The 17,077-nt window shown below is 36.0% G+C and overlaps 1 protein-coding gene across 2 annotated transcripts in view; it reads right to left on the minus strand.

The window, feature by feature from the left end:
* SEC23A (Sec23 homolog A (S. cerevisiae)) overlaps window positions 1–17,077 on the minus strand; it is a 30,837-nt gene that overhangs the window by 12,176 nt on the left and 1,584 nt on the right. The window contains exons 1-12 of one of the 2 annotated variants that reach the window (XM_010583672.1): window positions 15,818–16,033; window positions 12,870–13,111; window positions 10,963–11,020; window positions 10,597–10,683; window positions 9,182–9,418; window positions 8,995–9,074; window positions 7,926–8,070; window positions 7,426–7,584; window positions 6,471–6,586; window positions 4,258–4,381; window positions 3,024–3,104; window positions 1,201–1,290 (exon numbers count right to left, since the gene is read on the minus strand). In XM_010583672.1, coding sequence (XP_010581974.1) covers window positions 1,201–1,290; window positions 3,024–3,104; window positions 4,258–4,381; window positions 6,471–6,586; window positions 7,426–7,584; window positions 7,926–8,070; window positions 8,995–9,074; window positions 9,182–9,418; window positions 10,597–10,683; window positions 10,963–11,020; window positions 12,870–13,090 — 1,398 coding nt within the window. In that variant the 5' untranslated portion in view covers window positions 13,091–13,111; window positions 15,818–16,033. Of the gene's footprint in view, window positions 1–1,200; window positions 1,291–3,023; window positions 3,105–4,257; window positions 4,382–6,470; window positions 6,587–7,425; window positions 7,585–7,925; window positions 8,071–8,994; window positions 9,075–9,181; window positions 9,419–10,596; window positions 10,684–10,962; window positions 11,021–12,869; window positions 13,112–15,817; window positions 16,034–17,077 lie in introns of those variants that run through there. The other variant, XM_010583670.1, reaches the window with a different exon arrangement.

A 17,077-nucleotide genomic window follows, 5' to 3' on the forward strand; every position in this document is an offset into this window, starting at 1 on the left:
AATTACTAGAAAATGATAAAAATTTTCACAATAGGCAGCTCAAGTTACATAAATGCATTGTCTGGTGCTTTTATTATGTTGAGTACCTTTACTAAACATGGCTAGTAAACTTGGAGACTGTTAAGGGACATTAGGAGCAGTTGCTGCCTCCACCAGATATCCTTAGAGCAAGCAATGCTCTCTCCTTCCACATACCCTCACAGAGACAATACTTTCAAAGGGGCTGTGTTACAATTGTTGATTTCATTAGATTCTATCTGAACACCATGTGTTCAACAGGGCAACAAAACTACTCTAAAATGTTGATTAATGAATCCCAGAGTGCCATCGAAACGTAAAGATTGGAACCCAGGTGTAAAATGGAATTTCAAAACTCTGGTCAGTAGAAATACAGGTTTATATGCTGCTAACAAGGTAAGTCATTCCAAAAGAGAAGGACAGCAGAAATCAACTATTACACGCCATGACCAGACCAGTTTTACAGCTACTAACAAAATGAGACCAAAATAAACATGCAAAAAGTAAAATGAAAAATGGCTAAGGTAAGTTCAAGTTTTCAAACCTTTGCATAGGTTATAAAGTATGTAATATAGTATACTAAATATATAGAAAGTACAGTCAGCTCATATAGTTCCTGAGCTTCAAACATTTGGAAGAAGAGAAAGTACTAAAAGAATACCACATTTGCTTGTCATGTTTTTATCCTCTTTCCTAGTACCCCCTCAAGGAGACAGGAAACCAGGGTATATGCCCCTGACATATTTCAACGAAGCCAATCTTTACTTGCAAATACTGAGCAATTAAAGTATAAATTAAAATGTAACATTACGGAGTAATTACCTTGTAACTAAAATATCAGAGAAATACTGAAAAGCACTTTTAAATATACAGATAACAGTTTTTTCATACACTGCAACTGAAATACATTTTAATAAGTAACACTCTGAAAAGAAAAATTGGACTTAGATTATGAACTCTATCAAAAATTTGTAGAGCTCTTCCGTTCTCATTATCATATTCAAGAAGATTAGCTTATCATTAAGTTGTAAGTGTCCATCTCTAAAGTTTGACAACACAAAATGGCAACATTGTTTGTATTCCTGCTACTGTACTTAAGGGAACCACACAAAAACGTAGGCTTCAGCAGTCACATAAAATATAATTACTGTGTTTAGTAGACAAGTAGAAAATATTTATTACCTGGTTGACCACCTCAAAGTATAGTGCAAGTGTTGTAGTAGGATTGAGTCCACAAATCTTCCACTGACAAGTACCTCCTGTTCCAATCTCCTGTATAAAGATTTTTATAATACTTCTACAAACCAGAGGTATTACCTTGGTTGCAAAGTACAACATCTGCCCACTATAGGTAACTGTTTAGGACTACTCTGTCACAAAAGTTTTCTCCCTGCTCACTCTGTCAGCTTCTCAAACACTCTTGCAAAACAACTGCAGCATTTGATGCAGGAATAATAAAAAAAGGAGATAGTTGCAAAAGATTAAAACATTAGAAAGCCAAGGGCATTAGAAAAATGGAAAAAGCAAGTCAGAAACAGGAAAAAGTACTAGACTTTGCTTAAACAGTCCCAAGAGAAGAGGTAAGAAGCACATTTAAGTGGAATGACTCTTCTAAGGCATGCCAGTAAAACTTCAAGCAGATAGCTTACATAATCTCTAGTACGTAGTTACACAGTCTCTAGTAACTAACAAAGTAACCGTATACATAGTGATGTACTTCAAGTGATAATTCCTTTTTGTCATCCAAACAACATAAATACCCAGCGAAACCAATTAAAATAATCAGTCATCCATAATGGACCCAGTAAAACGAAACAAAACATTCAAGGAAAATTATAGTGGCAATGCTGTCACTGTGTTTGTATTCACTGTTAAAAGCATTATGGATAGAATAATTGTCCAGTTACCACTTTAAAGGAGCTGCATGCATCTACATTTTATTTATGTTTTACCTCAAAAATTTTAATTCAGATAATTTCAACAAAAAGGTTTTTGGAATAGAAATTAATCATTATATAATTGCAAGGCAACAGACATGAATTCACAATTAAATTTTCTATTACCTCCTATGATTTAGATATGTAGCTTAAATAAGGAGATGTACATTTAATTGTTTTTTGGCTTTTTAACTTTTATTGTAATACATGCATTCTGTATGCACCAGACCACTAAGAAAAAAAAAAACAATGCTTATTATATTGAGATTTTTAGTTCACAAAGATGCAATTACAAATACAAGGAAAATTTAGGCATGAAAAATGCTTGATTAAAGCAGGCCATTTGTAAGCATTTTCATACTGTAAAGTGTTCTATTATGCAAATTGTTAGGAACAAAAGTGAGACTTCTCAAATGTAAGACATTTTGGTTACTTGCAGGAGCTGTTTTTGATTAGCAATCAAATGCAAAATTAAGCTGTAATAATATTATTCAATAAGAAAATAAGTGACTATTTAAGTCTGATGTAAATTTAAAGGAGTTACTTCAGGAGCCTGTAATAGTTACATATTCTAATCAATTAAACGTGCATTTGGTGAAACAGCTACAAAAATGGGAAGACAGGGTCAAGATAAAGGGGATGTTTCCATGGTCTTGTGTCCTCCTGTTCTCTCAGTCTTTCTAAACAAAGTACTTTTATGGTTGTCTTTGGATAAAAGGACATAGCTCTGATTTTAACAATAAAGCATGGTAACTCAATTTCTACTTGGTTTCTGCTATGCCTGCATCTAACTTCTTAGTAATAACTTTAAAGCAACCACTCAGTGGACAAATCTAAACAAGTAACAAGGGATCTGCAAAGTCTAATACAACTTGAATCTAATCTAGCAGTAAACAGGAGCTTATCCAAAAAACAGCCCTTGCATGTATTTAATTTAAAATTGGTAAAAAGTGAACACTATTTGTTCCATTTATGGAAAAGTTTCAGCCTCTCTTCAGATTCAGAAATCCTAAATCATATTTTTCCCTCGATAGGGTATTACCTTCATTTTCAGCAAAGTTTACTTACATTTTCTGAGACACAAGGTCCTTTAGAGTTGAGAGAGACACAGGGTCCAATTGCTCCAGAAATCTTTACTTCTCTTGAAGTCTTCACATTTAGAAGAAAAACATACATTAATATGCCACACTAAGAAGAATTCAGTCTTATTTTATCATTAGTTAATGAAAACCTCAATGAATATCAGTCTTGATACCATTAGGAAAGGTTATACATACAATAATACTTGATACATTTAGAGAAACTTTTCATGTGCTCACTTTCTACACTTCATTATGTATGCTAGCTATATCAATTAGCACATCTGAAGCATGAACATAAATTAAAACATGGGAGAAAAACTGCTGTTATTTATAAACCTGAGGGCCTAGAAAGTATACTGCATAATGTCTATTTTCTAGCAAAGCAATTAAAATATTCACAAGATGAGATTAAAACTGAAGACTGGTAATATAAGCCTGTACATACTCCACAATGAATGTATACTCTATCTCCTAAACATATTTAGCTAAAAGCAAAATCCAGTTATTTACATTCTTCCAATGTAATTTTCCTGTTTGAAGTGATTTGTACATCCCTCTAGAATTGGGGCTCCCTTTTTGTGTTTTCCAGGATCTTCCAACGAAATTCACAAGAACACATTCATGAAAAAAGAGGGTTTGATTATTTGTCCTGCTAGTAAAAACTTTAACAGAATTTTACTGACCAAGAATATAGCCCCATATTCTTCTACAAGGCAGGACTGTAATATTTTGCAAGAAACATCATGGAAGACAGTACCTGAACCTAGCACATTCAGCTCTAAGCTTCTCACGAGAGCAGAGGTGAAAATGAATGTTGTTGAAGTGCCAGAGTGGATTCTGATAAGGACAGAAAATGAAAGGAAAGCTGTCCTGGACTACATAGAGAACCTGGACCTAAAGCCAAGAAACGCTCACTACTGATACCAAAACCTACGCACACAGCATTGTGAGTTTCTAACACAAGACACTGATTTTAGTTTAGTCGCCCCTTTTAGCTGTCACTGAATGCAGAGTAAGTAGGAATTAACATTATACCTAACTCACGTTTACAGAATCAGGGAACTGCAAAAAGATAGCTAGACAGTAATAGCTATGTCCAAGCCAACCCTAAAACACCTGTTTGGCATGTTCCTCAAAATTCCTTCAAGGGCAAAGATTCCACAGTTCGTAGCCATCCTATTCCAGTGTTTCACTAACACACTGTATTTTTGTATTCTTACCTTTATTTCTAATGTGCCACCAAATCCCATTTTAAATTGTCCTTGCATATCTTTCGTGAATACTCTCTGAAATGTTTGTTTGAATAAAGATGTATTGAAAGAGTCTCCCATTACCATGTAGCCCCTAGACAACAATAAAACAAACAAACAAAACCCTCAAAACAGATTACTTACTATGCAGTAATTTAGTACATGGGATTTATATAGCTTATTTCTATTAAACACTACAACTAAAGACAGTTCATTGTGATGCACATTTCTGCCCTCTTAAAATGGACTATCATTAAATTAATATTTTGCTACAGTGTTAGGGAAGAAATTTTTAAGTGAGCTTCTTGCCCAATCTGCATTTTAAGGTCATTGTGATTATAATATATAACAAAATCTTTCACTGGGAAAATACTATACTGGACTTCAACACTAAGAATGTCTCATAGCCTTGTCATACAAAGTCAGTTTACTTCTAATATTCAATATTCCAAACTTATTTCAGGCTTAAATCTATGCTCAAGAAGCATTATTTATTTTTATGCTTAGCAATATTCTGTTGATGTAACTGCAACAGTTGCCGCTTATCATGGAATATCATACACTGCATTTAGGAAGTAGTAATGGGAGATATTATTTTTATTCATCCAAAAATATTAATTAAATCATATTAGTAAAATATGTTAATTGGTCAAACATTACACCTGAATGAAGTTATATAAGTTTTCAGGTGGATACTCAAAGACAGAAGAAAATAGTCATGGGCAGAATCAGAAATTCCTCCCTGTATGCAGGATGTAACCAAACAGAAAATAGGAACAGCTGTAGGAGAAATAGACAAACTATACATTAAGGCTAGTTTTGCTGGAAGAGCAGAAACAGGGTAAGGTGAGTCACAAGTACAGACAGAAAGAACAAAATTATACTGTAGTATACAGACAAATACAGCTTTTTTCATGCAGAAAAGGAATAGGAGTCAAATATGCGGGTAAAGTCATAAACTTAAAGATCCTGAGCAGTGGAAACTCCCAAGCTAAGGCTATACACACAGCTCTGAAAAGAAACAATCCAGCAGTGATTAGCGTGGCCAAGCTGGCCTGAAACTCAGTGGCGTATGTTCATCACAACCTGCAGCTGCATCTCTCATTCTTCTTGGTATGCCTAGTTATGTAGCATGTGCTTAGGATCCTCTCTCATACGAACATACTGACAGGGAACTAAGGCAGCCCATTACCCACAGATATACCTGTTATTAAACTGATAAGCAAAGATGCTTCATTTAATTTTACCTGCAGTTGGTATTGACAAAGCTAACAGTAACAAGCAAGAAAAATGAGCTTAGCAAAAGAATCCAGACTGAATAGAGAAGTCTAACCTAAAAATCAAATGTTATGTAAAGCTGTACTAGTAAAGATGAAATATTATGAGTGTGGAAAAGACTTTCAGAAGGAGAAAGAAAAGACAGTCTTTGAAAAAAAATAGAATTGGCGGGATTTACAAAATGAATGAGGTACTTAACACGCAAACAAGTGTCAAAAGCTATCCCAGACTGTAGATCTGCACAACAGGAATGGTGAGGGTGTCAGCCACACCGACAGAAAATAGGGGAGTGGTTTCATGAGAAAGACAAGAAGTTGCTTAACTGATGGCAAGACAAGCTGAAGGGAATACAAGACCATGTCTGAAATGTAGAACTGCATAGAGGGAGCAAAAATCAGGAGCAAGAGATGTACCTGACAATCACCTAAGACAGTAGTTGAATCTATGAACAACAGTATATAGAAGGGCATAAACAAGACACAAAGAATAGCACAGGTTTTTGTACCACTCTGAACAGCAAGAAAAAGGATGACAGCTCCTTATCTTTACTGAAACATGCAGCATACATATACACACACTGAAAAAGAAAAATAGCAACAGTGCCTATGATAAATTGTCTGTTTAAAGGATTATCCATGTTATTTAAGCCTCAAACAGATCATATTAAAATAAAAACAGCAAACCCCGTTCTGATTAAGCCCACAATAGCAGTGATTAATTTGCCAGAGGCTGAGAAATTCCAAAATTTCAGTACAAATGCAACCATCACAGTATATCAGAGTGGGTTTGTGCATTTTTTTTAAAAAGTAGCAGAACATTTTTTTGGCAAGTGCTTCCTGTCAAACAATTTAAAAAAATTAAAAACTGCATCTTCATATACTACTTAAAAATGAATAAGCACATACCCAGTGTAGTTGGGACAACACTTCATCTCCAGAAGACCAGTCTGATCCAATGCACACGCGTATATGTCAATAACATGACCATTTGTTGCAGCCCGATTAGCCAGGGCTTCAAAATGCTAAATCCAAGATGAAAATACAGTTCATAGCAATTTACGATGTGAACTCTCCTCATCTTCATATTAAATCCTAAACTCACAAAATTTTTCTAAAACAACATTACCAGACTTTATTCACATCATATTCTAATACAAGCTGAGAGAATATTTTTTTTCTGAAGTTAAAATTAAGACTGGAATTTTCAACGCTTGCGGGGTTTTTTCTGACCAGCTGAGGACCTGACTCACACTAGAGAGACCAGTGGTTGCTACTGCATAAACTAGCAAATGACCTTGATTTTTTTCTTTTTAAACTTTGCATTAAGTACTAGATCCAACACACAGAATTGAATTTACCTTTCTAATCTCAAGTGTCTATAATGACAAGTGCCTGCGACTGAGCTAATTGTTGAAGCTCCCATTATAATCAGTTAAGATGAATTCAACAGGTTTTGGGTGCAGTTCACCTGCCCAAATGTAGATTTAAGATTAAATGAACTATACCTAAACTCTACTGCCTAACCCTTCTGCAACTACAGAGACAGTTTTGAGCAGCTGTCTGAGAAGGAGACCGCCTTTCTCTAGATACAACATTTAGTCACATAATTTTTTTCTGACTTAAACCAGAGAAACACTACAAAGAACTTTAATGTGAGCTAGACAAAGTTCTAACTTAATATACTGAAATTTCTGAAGAAATTCCTGAAGACATACCACTATTCAGAGACAGGCAAACAAAACCACACAATTCCCACCTCTTTATACATTTCCTACTACTAACAGTATTTTACAGTGCCAGGCAATCTAAGTGTTTACTTACTGGTAAGATGCCTAAAATATCACCCATGATCATCTCTTACCTTAGTACCCTTTTTAACATATTTAGCATTGTCTTTTTCAATGTCATGCCATGATCTTATAGGCAACTTCAATTCATCCCCTACAACCATGCCAGGTCCTTGCGTAGCTGGTCCTCCAATGAACATCATTATACGTGCACCAGTATTAGGAAAAGTGCACTGCAGGAAATAAAAGACAAATAAAACCATCAGGTTTTGCTACAAAATGAACAAAAGAAATAGCTATGCGGGTATTTATCACGTTAATAGGACTCTAACAATAACTGTACTTTTTCCTTCCCAAAACTTAAATCTGCTGTTAATGCAGTCTCAATTTTGCCTCATTAAAATGCATAAACACCTACAATTATTCTATGCACATAAGGGATGATATCCATCAGAATCATCATACAAATATAATATGCATCAATTACTAAGGTTTTTACATATTGATTGTGGCAGCTTTTCTGCAACAAAATAATCTGTTTACATATTAGCACAACTGTAGTTAAAGCTATTACCTCAAGGAGCCCTACAGCTATAGAAAGAGCCACTCCAGAAGAACGTAAGGGCCGTTTTCCTTGTGGAACAGGCCAAGGATCCCGTTGCAGTTCACCCAAAAGATCAGTAAGATTCATATCAATTTTCTGCACTGGCTGCAAAAATCTGTAAACAAACATATGGAATTAGTTTAGATTCAAATTGTTAAATTAAAATTTTATCAGTTGCTCACTAGCAATATATTAGACATATATTAGCAATGTCTAATTCTAGATTCTAGTTTGGATTCAGACCCCTGTCTCTGCCTCACCAAGATAATGCAATTTGGTATTACCACACACACAGCACACTCAGCTTAAGTTCTGCAAAGAGCTTGTAAAACAAAAACTTGCTGACTTACAGATATCGCCACTATCCAGAAAGAACCCTATCTAGTCAAAAGAACATAGCAGATGACCTATGAATCTCAAAAAGAAACTCAAGTTTCACTACTTCAGTGAAAATCAAAGATCAGAAGAAACATTAACGTATAGAGAATTTTTCATGCTCTCTGCTACAGGCTGTCTACAAATGCAGCTATTTATTGGAAGACAGAGACTGCAAAAATGTCTCTCTCTCATCATTTCATAAATTTCTTCTATGTCACAGTAGAATACACAGGAGGACCAAACACCAACCCACAATTTCCAAATGCGAGACAGAAGAGGAGGGGAGAGGAGCAGAAGAGGGAGAAAAAGGGACAGCAAAACCAAATATCCACATAAGGGGCACTAAAGCAGCTATTAACGTTTTCCAGCATACCAGCCAACAGAAGCATCACTATTTACGTCTCCACAATATGCCTATATAACATTCTCTCAGAACATTTCCAAAGCATCATCCAGATGATTTTACTATCACTCATTAAGTCTTTTCTTCCTAGTACAAACTGTAGGAAAGAAACAGGCTATAATAATTAGTCTCCTAGTAAATTTGTGCCTGATCAAAAGGTTCAACTGTCAGTTGATTGTTTTCATTGTCACAAAACATAAGTCTTCCAGTAAATCAGTGTAGTCAAGGTATGTTTTTTAGATGTTTTAAGCACATTACCTGTTAGAAGGTGGTGGCTGCTGCACTTGAGGACCCCGACCGACTTGTGAAACAGCTACTTTTGTAAGCCCTAGCATTTCCTGTAGTTAAATATGTAAGATTTTATTACAAAAATTGTTTACAGACTATTTGAAGTTCTTCACCATCATCACCTTGATGATTTCTTTTTGCTTGCTTTTGTGGTTACCTGAAGCTGTTTTGCAGATAGGTCCTTTGTTCCTCTGAAGACATAACTTTTGGAAATTCCTTCACAGCCAAGCTCATGAACTTGCACCATTCGGCCAAAGGTAATGAGACCTACTAACGCAGTTGGTGGCAGGAGACTAAGTGACATTTGCATGGATTCCTTCAGAGCTTGCAAGTCTTCATCTTCCATGCATGTGTCCACAACATAAAGAAATATCAAAGGCATCTGAGGACCACGCTTTAAGAAACACAAATATAATCACATGAAAAGCAAATCTTGCAGTATTTACAGCATCAAAAATGAACAAATAAAGTACATTTTGTAAAAGTTTTAATTTTAATCACACCAATAATGTCAATGTTCCATCTAACTTGGCTCCCTCTCAAGTAGTAACCAGTATCTGGGGCTAAAGGGAAACGAAACCCCTACCATAATGACATCTGCACAAAAATGAAATGCTTACTACAGAAGAAAAGAAAAAAATCCTTTCAGGATGTCATGATCATTTTGAAGCACGTGCCAATTCTATAAATCTTTTAATATACAATGAGCTTTTATTGCTCTAAGTGAACATAATAGTCATAAAGCTATTCACAGTTATAAAATATTCCAACCTGATGACATTCTGTGGCACTCCACATCATAATTTTACTCCAGAGATCATCAGTTCTTTTTGAATAATCAATTAAATAATTAAACTAATTTTGCTGTACTATGAGCAAATATCCCCTTTACTTTGTGTTACAAGAGTTATCAAAAAGTAGAGATTCTGTTCGGTCTTTGTTCTTCACAATCTGAATGCCTCACTGAAGTCTTACAAATTTTAATCCCTAAAAATGGAATTTAGAGATTACAAATTTGCAATTGCAAATGTTTGCAATTTGGGGTTTTAGGTCCCTTTTTTTATTTCTAGTCAAGTAACTTCTACCCTAAAAAACAATGAATATTAAAATTCAAACACCTGAGTTGAATATGTATTAGCTGTTTTCTCTAAACCAGCTGGCCCTAAGACTAACTCATAATCATTCAAATACAAACTTAAATTCAAATGATTCATGAGACATGAATCAACAGTCAGCCAAATTTGAACTGAAATCATTTGAGCAAGCAACAGCAGTAAGCAGACCCCCAATACAAACACAAATTAAACTCCTGGTAAAGAAACAGACCTAACAGAAATATTGCCTTTAGAAGAGACCACTTTTTTTTTTTTTTAAACCGGTCTTATTAGCCATCCTTGTGTTCTTATAAAAAGTTATGTTTTCCATTCCCAATTGATGACATAAATGTTCAAGCTACTAACAAGCACATACAGACTCGCAGTCATTAAAATGCAGTGAAGAAATAAAATTGTAATTAATTCTTTTGTATATTGCAAGGCTACAGAAGTTAAAGATTTTATTTAATGACTTTACCTGTACTACATATTCAATGCTGGAGAACTGAGGCAAAAGTTCAGCTGGCTGATTCATTTCAGATATGCCAGCATAGGTAGGAGGAAACTGCAAATAAACACAAAGAAATTAAGTATAAATAAAAGATTACAACTTCTACAAAAACATACATATAGACTACCTTCCTCTGCAACAGATGTTCACTATTCCTGTCATGAAAAAAATCTCAATGCAATCCCTGAAGATATTGTGAGGGATATATATGAGAGCTGCACACTCATGCTCTTGCTGTCTACCTCAGTTCTCAACTATAATTTGAAAAATGAGGATTTTCGCTTTTACCTTATAAAAAAGATTTTCTATATCCTGAATGTTTCATTTTCTTACCTGATTTCTCTGATAACAAAAGTTGCAAGCCCAGAGTTTTGCTCGATAATCCACTTGGCTATAAAAATACAATAAGAAAAGTTTATATAGCATGAACAATTCATTTTCCTCCACTGAGAATTTGCAACAAAATGCAAAAATTTTTTCAAAAACAGATTGACTTTGAAAAAGCTTCCTCCTAGCATACTTTCTCCTAAATAGCATATTACAAATTCAAAACAAGTGTAGTCTTACACAGATATATCAAATTATTGTCTTTAGAGAGGAAGAATGGTCTTCAAGGAAAAGAAGCAAATAAGAAATGTAAGAATACAGATTCAGCACCTTTATTAGAGATTTTCTGCATGGCTTTAGGCAAATCATTTTAACTCTCCCTACCTTTGCGTTTTTCTCCTTTCTCAGCCTGTCTATTAGCTGTCAGTCTGGGACTATCCTGAGTATACCTTATGCCCTAAAAAAACAGGTTCCAACTTAGCAGCTCTTTCTCTAGTGAAAGTAACATTTTTTTCAGTTGATGTGCCTACTTCCTTTTATCTACATTTTTATTAGTATTCAGATAGTTAAAATAAAAAATGCAACTTGTATCTTCATGCCATAAAGATGTCTTACAAAGTCGTACTCACATCTTAAGGGAAAGTAAACTTTACATGTTTTCAATGTACACTTCTTGCTATCACATCTTCTCCTGCCTACAAGGGCAAAAGTCTTTTTAAAACATCATTAAATCTTTGGATAAGTCCCAGCATGCTGTAAACACAACACAGCTCTATTGAGATCAAATGATCTATACCAATTTCAGGGGCTGCAGGTTATCTAGCCCGATTCGCTGTGCCACACAGGCTTCAAAAGGTCCCCCCAAATTGAGTCTCTAATCACACCTTGTAAACAAAACAAAACAAAAAAAACAAAAAAAAAATCCAGTCATGACTTGCACACATGACACAGGAAAAGTATACAGAGTTCACTGTAATGTCAGGGATCTGACTGACCCTTTACAGCTCTGTCTTTCCATTATTTTTCTTCCAGTCCTCAATAAAAGATAATGCTTCCAAAAAAGTTAGCTTCCACTAAGTCTGACTTACAGTATAATCAGACACTGTGTCTATTTAATACTGAAATACAATTTTACATCTGCTTTGTGTCTTTTCTCCCAAGCAGGTACAAGTCGTTCATAAAATTAAGTTCATTCTACAGGATCTTTTACACCATGTCTAATCTCTCACTATCACTCAGTACCTTTCTCATGCCTATCAAACTCTGCCTTAGATTTTGTTCCATTTCCTTTCCATACTTCTGTGATTGGAATGACATATGAAACACTTCCTCTGCTTCCAACCTAAACTTATCCATGACTAGTCCACAATTTGTGCTTGTGCCAATATCACTCTTGAGCTTAAACAGCTTTTCACCCCCTCTCATGCCTCCTTCTGATGTATCTATCTTTATCACATCTTTCAGCTTCTGTTTCAGTAAGCTAACCTGCCTTGGTCTACCAATTAACTAAGGTCAGTAATAAACATAGTTTATTTCATTTGGAAATCAACCTATATCAGGGCCCAATAGTTAAAAAGATACAGCAAAGTTAACTTTTTACCCAAATAATCTTCTAGAGACAAAATGCAGGAGTATACTAACTCACAAGATACGTAGTTCCAGAAAAATAACATACCTAATCATTACTTAAGTACGTTGAAAAGACTGGTTAAATGAAAGCTATGCTTTAAGTATATATGTTACATATGCAAATCTGTGTGCAGAAACTTCTAAGATCTGGAAGTTTGAGCTGTATACTCATGTGAGGAGTACTTGAACTTCCACACACCAGATCTTTTGCATAGTTTAAGTGGCACTATTCTAAATACTGTTTGTAAGGTAGAATATTGGCATAACGTATGTATTAGGTTTACCATAAGGGATTCAGAACAGCTCGACACGTGGTCCTACTGCACAAAACTGGCTCATACTGAATAGGAGGCAAGTCTGGCCGTTCCTTCAGTGGTGTGAAGAGGGCAGCCACCGGGACTACCATTCTTGTGGCTTCAAGACGACTTGAAGGCCAAACATTCCAGCTGAATCTAACTCCATCTCTGTCCTCATTCTGCTGGATAAATTCCAGGAAGGTTGTCATGGTCAACTTCTCTGTTTATCACTAAAATAAAAAGATAACCATTAGCAGAGTGTTGGAATGCAAACATTTTTAACCACTAAATACAGAATGCACTTAACGACAGTCACACATTCAAATACTGTAACTGAGTTACAATCAATCAACACTGAGTAATGCTTCTTAAATCCTAAAGGCAATGCACAGAATACCAAGGTGAAACGAAAAGAAATTAAGACTCCTAGCATGCAGCAACCTCTTCAAAATAACAAATATTTGATATGTTGCAAGTTAAATACCTACCGTTAAAATAGTCCATTTCTGATCACTTCCTGACTTAAAGCAACAAACTCAGGCAAGGAATGTTACAAATAAAGCAATAATACTAGGGTAGGTCAGAGTAGAGAATACGCAGCACACTAACACTATAAAAAGACTTGCTTACAAAAAAATATACACGCTGCTTTAAGGACTTTCACTAATGCATTTAGTTATTCATTCTGTTCATTATTCAAGAATCATTCATTCTTGCAAACTGTTTAATCCTCTAACTTCTTTTAAGAATCAAATAGCAAAAAGTATTTCTCCTAAGTGTACTTGTTTAATGTCTTCCGCTGTATCAAATTTTATAAGAGTTTTCTAACCCTATTTTCAGTAACTCATGATGCAGCCTACATGCAAATATAAAGGAATAACAACATAACGTTCCACAACAGTACATCTCTACAGCAATGCTAGGAAAGAACTTTGTAAGAAATACAAGTGCCATATTCCACTACATTATCTATGAAGATGCACCTTTCAACAATTGTTTCAATTCAAATTTACCATTTGGGGCACGAACCTAAGGCTTTCAAGATTTTCAGCTACAGTTACTCAGAAGCTGGAGCACTAGGGAACATAGACACATCTGAAAAGCTCAACAGTTACCTGTGAACATCTGGGAAAGCCAGCAAGAAGCACGCTGCCTCCCCCCCAACCCAAAAACCCTCAGCTATATACACACTGTTCCTGAATACCTGCTGCGTGCTTCCCAGTACATTTTATAATACATAGAGTACAGATTTTCCAGCAACTAGGATACCTAAACTCCCACTGCCTAGCCTAATAATTAAGAATTTACTGTAAAAGTCTAAGTGAACCACCGAAGAGGTAGTCTGGGAAAATACTCCTAGGTTTCAATTTAGGCTGTACTAAGTTAATGAACAGCTTTTAGAAACGCTGGAATCCTCCTGGATTGGGATTTAGATCAGGAATTCTCACAAGCACACTGACTTTCTTAGTCCTGCAATTACATATGCTAAAGGAGACTCCTGTGAAACTCTCCATTTATAGAGACCTAGCTCTCTTTTCTATGACAGTAAAAAACTTTTCAAGTTCTTTTAAATTATAGTTTAACTTAATGGGTTTATTCTAATGCTGACTTTTAAGAAAACGGATTAACAACATCCATAAAACAAAGAAGCCCCACATTTCACAGTTAAGATCATTAGGAGATAACCAACTGTCAGCATGTGATGATAGCTACAAAAAGCAGTCTCAAAATTGTTCCTATAAAACACAGACTGACAGGCAAACTTAACTCTATAGAATACACTTCTCTTAAAGTTTTCCACAGGTGCTATCACTATCCCTTATCTCCACATTGTAACAGAAATACCATGATAATTATTCTGCCAACATTTTAATGGCCATGTCATCTTACTGGTATTAGGAGCAAATCTACATGTCATGGCAATTGCAACACAAGGAGCCATACGGGACTTTGTACAGAAAAGCATTTCCACAATTACTTTTACTCAAATTGCTGCAAGGCCATTGGGCTGAACAAGGCCATCGGGCAGGGAACAAAACTGAGTGAAAGCAAAGGGAGAGGATATCTGGAAGTCATAATTAGTACAGAGGGATCATAGACATAAGGTAATTCAGCTATGAGAGGAAAGAACAGTCTGGTATTGGAAAAGGATCTAGAATTTAAGAGATTTCTTTCCTAATACATCAAAATCCATCAGTGTTTTGTAAAAGAGGTGAAGGAACATTATCCCTGAAAAATGAGGTATTGATACAACAATCTGCATGAGGCAACTATCTCAGCTATAGCCACAAACTGAATAATGTCTCCTTTTAAAATTATCTCCTGAGAAGACAGAGAAAATTGCAACTTAAAAGGCCATTTCAGCCATTCCATAGGCATCTGCTACAAAGTCCACCAACTCCATCTCCATACACTGCAATGTGAACTCTCACCTTCTGTACTGGACTTTAAAATCTTTCCTCCACATTATACTCTAGCTTTGTTTGAAATGGTTTTACGTGGACATTATTTTTACCATTCGGTTACTGCTCCTCAGAGGGCAATGTATGAACACCAGTGTGCAGTGACTAATAAAGTACACATATATATATAAAAGATCTGTTGCATTTACTGAGTTAAATACTGTCACCTTCTAGTAAAGTATGTATTTCCTATTCAGAAGGCAGAACCTGCTAATAGATTTTCCTCCATCTTTTCTTCCATCCTTTTCTTCCCTTCCAAGAGCCAATAATGCTTACATATTTCATCATTCATCAAATGTGAAACTCACGGTCTGATAGGTTACATTCAGTTTCAGTACCATTGTTATAGCTATGCAGACACATTTTCTAGGACAGGTGTGCAGATGTGTTACATTGGAATAGCAAACCCTCCTGACCTACAGGCTACATACCAAACTTCACACACCTGAATGCCACAAAATACGTACTGCCCACCTCAGAAGACCACAGAAAAGTGATTTTCAGAACAGCTGAACAGCAACAGGTCCCATGTTGGGGTGTCACTACTTTAGCTTTGCTGGAGAACGGGACATCCAGACAAGACCAGCAGTACTTCCTGGCTTGCTTTCTTCCTCCCTCCCACTGCTGAGGCTCAATTTACCTTGCATCCCCACACCATGGCAATCTCACTCTGTGTCACACAAAGAAGCCACATCCGAAATGCACATAGAGTCAATTGCACAGATTATACCTGACTATGAAGGCTTGATTCTCAGGTCAGTAACAGTATTCATGAAATTTGACTAGATGCAAGACTACAGTTAAGACTTTCTAACCCTTGCACACATCAAACATGTTTGATGTGCCATTCAGAAAGCTGTCCTATAGCTGAATAAATGGTTTTGAAACACATTGCTTTGAAAAGACATTATTTTGAAACGCTCCTAGAAACAACTGCAAACCGTAACGATAGTTTCTTCAAAATAGATTATTCTAAAAGCTCCTCCTTCATCTCAGCACCTTTAAACATTTACACACCACATGTAAATGTGTCCCAACAGAGAAGATCACCAAAATAATATCCACTAATCCTTGGACACACATACAGCTGAAATCATAACATTTCTCTCTACAGCACTTTAAGAGCTCCAGCACAGATGGATCAGGGTCCCTCGTATGACCACATATTTACATACCACTAAATCAGTACAGTTCACTGTGCGCTTTTCTTACAACAAACCTATTCTTTCAGTTTATTATGCATTAACAATCTGGTAAAATAAGGGATTAAGAATAAACCTTTAATTCATTTTGTATGCCAAAATCAGCGTTTCAGATACAAATCTATTTCAATTCCAAGGAGGAGACAAATATACAGGGAGAATGACTTAGTACTTAACTAAAGCAACTTCAAGTTGTCAAACTGACAACATAAGAATTTCATTTTCACTACTCAAACACAGCCATCCTCCAAACCTGCTCTCCCAGTTTTGCTCACTGAGGGCTTTTTTTTTTTTAAAAAAAACCACCCACCTAAATTAAAACCACATAATCAAATGCAGCAGGGCCTGCCTAAACACCATTTTTGTGTAGCTTTACCTATATCGCAAGGCGCCCCTGCCCGAGCCCCCGGCAGCGGCACGACGCGGGTACAGAAGAGCTCCAGGACAGCAGCGCGGCAGCCGCTGCCGGAGCGAGCCGCCCTGCACACCCGGCGCAGGGCCGGCCGTCCAAAGGCCGTGCCCCGCCGGCCCT

Source organism: Haliaeetus leucocephalus, unplaced genomic scaffold (genome assembly GCF_000737465.1).
Source record: "Haliaeetus leucocephalus isolate CR32 unplaced genomic scaffold, Haliaeetus_leucocephalus-4.0 Scaffold932, whole genome shotgun sequence".
NCBI lineage: Eukaryota > Metazoa > Chordata > Aves > Accipitriformes > Accipitridae > Haliaeetus > Haliaeetus leucocephalus.